Consider the following 6,094-nt stretch of genomic DNA (forward strand, 5'->3'; position numbering starts at 1 on the left):
CAGCAGTCAACACCAGCAACTTCAAAAGCAGCTGAGAAGCACGCTGAAAACAGGTTGGAAAATGTATTCCACCACGACGGGTTCATCCTAACCCCCGAAATCAAAGATTACTTTAATTCCCGGAGTACAAAATTTTACACGTATTCCAAAATGCGTTGTCATTAACTGTCTGGCTCCAGATACTTGTATTACCCACGGTGAAGTGGCTGTCACACCTTCCCAGTTTTTCCTAAACACTTCTGCAGCGATGAGGTCCGCAGCGTGTTAACGGACAGCAAGGGAAGTGCAGCACTTCACAAGTCCTGGATTTGCCACCGTTCAGATGTGCGAGGTGCTCTCTTGTTCTCGTGTTACAGACTGCACAAACCTACTTTTCCGAGACCATTCAGCACTGACGTACTTCCATTGCTTACTCTCTTGCCCATCTCCTCTCCTCACCTACATTTTCCATCTCCTTCATGCAGCCCTGTTGCTTCCCCTCTCAATTAGACTGCTGCTTTTTTAACCTCACAGTCACGCTTCACTGGCTCTGGCACCCAGAGGAGTTCTGATACAACGAGGGGGCTAAAGGGAAAAAGAAAAGTTATATTCCAGAAGAGTCTAAAAAGATTATTTTCTCATATGATAATCAATTACTTCATGATTCACTTTAAAGAAATTGTACCTACATTGGTACCTGTTTTCAAAATCCCACCTCTATTCACCACATCCTTAAACCTGTCCTTAACCAGTTACTCAGTACAACGGACAACCTAAATCAGGTTTTGTTCCTACTACAGATTAAAAGGCACTGCACTCTCCTACCTGACGCTACAAACACATTAACACACGGGTTGTATTACGAACACAGCCGGCACCGGGAGGTAACAGAAGAGTAATACCACAAAGCGCTTTGAAGGGTCTTCCGTTGTTTTGTCTTAGTGCTACATCACGAGGGCAGTAAAACCTCCTTCTGTCCTACAGCTGCATCCTTCTTGCTTTACTCTCACACGAGTACTCAATGCAAATTACTTTTATGAGTACGGTGCGCGGGATTTAATCTTCCACCATGTGACAAAGTTCACGTGACCCAAACCGCAAGCACAGTGGGAGTCCTGCGCACGTGCGGCAAACCCCAAAACTGCTTAATGTTAAACCCAGCCTTAATGCATATCTTCACCTCCCTGAACGTACACACAGGACCCCGTCTCGCAACCACTCCTGGGGTCCTGCCCTACACTCCTTACCATCTGAAACTGCTGAATTGCCAATTGCAGCCAATTCCTGCTAACAACATAGCGTCTGAGCCCCAATGACAGGATCCCACGTATTTTTTCCCTTCAAATCAGTACACTTCGTACTGAAGAGAAACGCAAAGACAGAAAAAGCAAACAAGACAGACCTTTTAGTTACCTTTTCCAATTACTTTAGAAAGAACTATGTTCATCGAGAAAAATATCCACACAGAGAAAAAAACATATGGAAATAATTTCAATTTTACATTTCTATTAGAAACTCGTTCACACCCATTTTATTGCAAGAAAGCTGTCTTGAATTATTCAAAATTAATCAAAATTCAAAGTGTTAAACAAAGAACAGTGTTCATAATGTAGTAAGTCTTCCAGGAAAACATTGAAAATAGTTTAGTTAAATAACCTAAACCCAACAACTTACACACAGTGATGATGTGAATGTTTGTCGTTTTTTTTTCTAAAATAAGAAATCATCTTTCTGTTGCTGTAATTTTGCTAAAGATGTGGCATTTTCCTATAATGAGGCACCAAAAAGTCTGTAGCATGATTATTTCAGAGATATTAAGGCTCTGCTGAAGCCCATCGAAGCTGAAAGGTGATTGAGTGCTTATTTTGAAAAGATCTGGCCACTTAAAGCAGCAATTGTCGTGAATTTAAATGCCTCCAAATCATTCCGTTTCATATGGAATTCCCACAGCACATGACACAACACAAATGGCCAGATTTAAAAAAAAAAAATAATTAACTTCTGTTATTTGCTTGCTGCGTAGACCAACACAGTCTGTAAGTAGACCGATTATTAATCTTACATCAAACTGCCATTAGACCTCTTAAAGAAAACCGCAAAAACTTGTACTCACCCTGTTATATGGTCATTCTGTTTTTAAGAACGTTAACAGCTGTCAGTTCTACCTGCCAGGAATATCACAGCCGAATCCCCCCAGTCCCCACTTTTATACAAAGTCACAGACAAAAAGAGCAACCGGCAACACGTCTCTTTGCCTAACAGTTTACGTATTAGGAAACTCCAAGCAGACTGCATTACTAACAGCGTGTCAGTTCCGTAATATTGCCATATTCATCTTTATCCTCGAGTAAAACCTGTAATTAGGTATTGCACAGTTACTTCTATCAGAGATAAAATACTTCTCCAAATATATTATTTTGGGATACATAATGCCACCGATCCTTAAACGTACAGCAGAAATTTATATATATATACACAGATGTGTGAGCACACACATACTTCAGAGATTTCAGCGCCACAAGATTTCTCAGAAGTCCTTCCCCAGCAGCAACAGAACAGCTGTTTGTGAAATGCCTCATCCTGCTTTAGGATGCCAAGACCAAAATCCTAGACTTCAACTAAAGATCATGGAAATTTTACTATTTACCTCAATGGAACAAGGATTTCACCTTGCGAACAGAAAGGACTTTTATTACTACTGACACTCACTGCAACGAAACACCACTGATCCTTCTAACCTCCTGCAACAGAAAGATTTTAAACTTAAATATCGTAATACCAAGCATCCTCCCAATTCCTCCTTCTTGAAAATATGGCAACTATAGAGTTTAACAGGTAACGCTTCTGGTGCGCCCAGATTGTTGTCCGAGGGATCCTGCTACGTGACATAATGAATTGCAGTTATAGCGCTTGCTTTGTTTTTTTTCCCCTGCTTGTCCAGCAGTAAGATTCAGTAACAAAACCACCCTCACGTTAACAGTTCCAAACAGAAACCTGAAATACTGCCCTTTTTAACTTGCCACGGAAAATTGGTAAAACCTCACAGAAGTATCCGAGTATTTGCTTCAAACGCAAAGAGCTGGACATTAACATCAGTGACGTTTTTCTTAATTGGCAGCAGTACCGTTATCACCGAGTTCAGGATAATAACGAACAGCAAGTAAGGGGACTCGCTGCATCAGCTGGGCCAGAACCCTCTCCCCTACGGTTACACGGAGGGCACGGGTATCTGCTTGGTGGCAGCACTGTCACAGTCCCGCCCCAAGTTGTTGCTGGTGTGATAATGCATGGCAACGTAGGACTTGGCAAAGCCCAAAGTCGAGTTCACCGGCTGTAAGCTATTTGGTGTGCTCGCTTCCTGGGAAGGGCTGCTGTTATAGATACTGTAGTAGGGCTCGATCCGCGTGTTCATGGGGGTCGAGCTGCTCTGTGCGTAGTGCTGATGCCCGACAGAAGCCTTGGGGCTCAGCACACTCTCCTTAGAGTGACTGGGGCCACAGCCCTGGTCCACAAACTTCTTCTGAGGTTTTGGAGACAACATGTATGCAGAATTAGTCTCGTGGTGGGACGACTTGTTCCTGTTGACCTCCAGGCTGCCTGTCCCCATGGCCCGAAGCCTCGTCTTCTGCTTGCAGCAGAAAAAGACCAGGGCCACGTACTGCAGGCACCAGAGGACTCGTCTCCGAAGTCCTGCGCTGTTGCGGGAATATATAAAAGGGTTTAATCCGGATTTGAAAAAAATGAGGGTAAATCCGCACAGCTCAAACTGGTAGAGAACAAAGCCGCCGCTGCTGGAGAGCATGTCCTGCACCAAGGAGATGCCCAGGGGCAGGCAGCACACCAAGACAGAAAGCACGATGATGACACACGTCACCACTGCCCTGGAGTCTTTGGCCGTGGACAGGTTGACGGCCGACACCAGCTGGAGCCGGCTGGTGGTGGCCGCCAGCGGCTGGCCGAGACGCTTGGCATAGCCGTGCGCCTGGGCGCGCCGTGCCTTACCGTAGCTCTGGTTCCTGTACAGGGCAGGTGCCCTGGTGGCTGGTGGCCCTGCAAAGGACTGTGGGCGGGGGGCTTCGGTGGCCACTGCGGGCGGGCACTTCCTTGCCTGGGCATTGCGCCGCAGGGTGCGGGCTATCATGACATAGGAGACAGAAACAACAGCCACACAGCAGATGAAGTCGGTGACGTAGAGATAGAGGATGACCTTCCCCTCGCCGCTGGTGAAGCTGGACATGGGCAGGCAGAGGCGGGAGCCGCGGGTCCTGAGGGTGGCCAGGGTGGCCAGGGTGAAGCTGGTGGCCCACAGCAGCAGGGTGAGGAGGAGGGTGCAGGGGAAGGAGGCAGCGTGGTGCGGCTGCTTCCCCAGCACCATGCGCAGCCGGTGCAGGGCAATGACCGCCACCGTCTTGAGCGACATGATGATGAAGCCGGAGCTGGTGAGATGGAAGGTGAAGCAGAAGGTGCCTGGGACGCCTCGGGCCGGGTCGAAGAAGAGGACGAAGGCGAACATGGGGGCGGCCACCCCGCAGATGAAGAGGTCGCAGAAAGAGAGGTTGAGGATCATGAAGTCGAAGTTGGTCCTGAATTTGCGGAGGGCCGGGTCGAAGAAGGACAGCAGGACGATGAGGTTGCCGTAGGAGCCGAGGCAGAAGACGAGGGCCAGCAGGGAGGCGCAGGCCGCCAGGGTGGCGGCGTGGGTGCCCTCCCGCAGCTCGGCGGGGCCGCCCGCGCTGCCGTTCCCGCCCAGCGGCAGCAGCGCCGAGCCGGGGGGCCCCGCCTCGCCCCCCGCCGGCAGCCGCCCGCTCCCGTTCATCCCCCCGCCCCGGCGCGCCGAGGCCGAGCGGGGGCTCCCGCCGCCCCGCAGTACGCACGGGCCGCGCCGCCGCCGCTCCCTCAGGGCTGCCCCGCCGTGGCGCCGCCCGCCCGCCCGCCGCCAGCCCCCGCCCCGCCGCCGCCGGGGGCAGGGCCGAGCCGCGGGCACCGGGCCCCGCGGCCCCGCACCCCTGCGCCCGCAGGGCAGCGCCCGGCCCGGCGCCCGGCGAGCGGAGGGGCCAGGCCGCCGCCCGGGGCCGTTGGGCCTTCCTTCCCCCGGCGGCCCCGCTCGCCCCCGCAGAACCGCCCGGGCCGGCGCCACCGCCGGCCCCGCCGAGCTGCCCGCCGCTGCCAGGCCCGCCGCGGAGCCGCGTCCCCAGCGCCACGCCTGCGGGCCTCGGCCGCCCCCCCCCCCCCCGCCGGGCAGCCTGTGCCGGCGCTGACCGCCCCTGCGGCGGGGCATTTGCCCCAGCGCCCCCCCAGACCTGCCCCGGCGCAGCGCCGGGCCGTGCCCTCCGGCCCTGCCGCCTGTGCCTCGGGAGGAGAGCGCGGCCCCCCCACACCTACGGGCCCCTCTGGGTGGCTGCAGCGCGGGGAGGGGCCCCCGAGCCCCCCGCCGGCCAGGGCCGGGCTCACCCCGAGCCTTCCCCGGCGGGCAAGGAACCGCAGCGGGGCGTCCTGCTGCGCGCCGTGCCGCACCGTGCCCTCAGCAGGACACCGAGCCGACAGCTGGGCACTCCAAGGTGACAGCCCCTCCGTGCTGACACCAACAAAACACCTGCCCCAAACCAAACCCTGCTCAGCACCAGGATTTAATGCAGTTTGGCTTCTGCACTGCACCCTTACAGGGGGTAGAAACGCCCTTTCCCTTCACTCGTCTGTGCCCACAGGCGTGGGAGCCAAGGCCCAGGGTCTTCCATATCCCCATGGGGCCGGGGGCTGTGGAATCTGTATTATTTATCTGTTTACTGCCAACTACTACCAACACAAATCCAGTAGCTGCAATTTAAAGCGATGGGAGAGTGCTGGATACCTGAGCACTTAAAGGGATCGTTTTGAAATACTTAGATGGGCCTGATGATGAGGCAGCAACACTGAGTGCATGTTCCCCGAGCCAGTCCGGCTGTCACGGACAGACAGCCGAGGGACATCAGTATCACACACTGGAAATACAGTTGGAAGAGGTGAAAGCCCAGCCAGGCAAGGCAGAAGAGTGCTATGAAAATACAGCAGACCCAGTATTTCTGGGCACTCATACTGTACATTTCTACATAAATTCATTATATATGCATATATCTGT

General features: G+C 53.0%; 1 protein-coding gene across 1 annotated transcript; it reads right to left on the reverse strand.

Annotated features, from left to right (window-relative positions):
- Window positions 1–1,487: 1,487 nt before the first annotated feature.
- On the reverse strand, window positions 1,488–4,795 carry GPR75 (G protein-coupled receptor 75). Its single transcript, XM_037405889.1, has one exon. It carries the CDS (start codon window positions 4,793–4,795, stop codon window positions 3,188–3,190), a length of 1,608 nt encoding a protein of 535 aa, XP_037261786.1. The 3' UTR covers window positions 1,488–3,187.
- Between the last annotated feature and the right edge of the window lie 1,299 nt (window positions 4,796–6,094).

The sequence above is a fragment of the Falco rusticolus genome, chromosome 12, assembly GCF_015220075.1.
Source record: "Falco rusticolus isolate bFalRus1 chromosome 12, bFalRus1.pri, whole genome shotgun sequence".
Lineage (NCBI taxonomy): Eukaryota > Metazoa > Chordata > Aves > Falconiformes > Falconidae > Falco > Falco rusticolus.

Excerpts from the sequence above, each read along its gene's own strand:
- GPR75 (XM_037405889.1), bottom strand. The coding sequence starts at position 4,795 with ATGAACGGGAGCGGGCGGCTGCCGGCGGGGGGCGAGGCGGGGCCCCCC.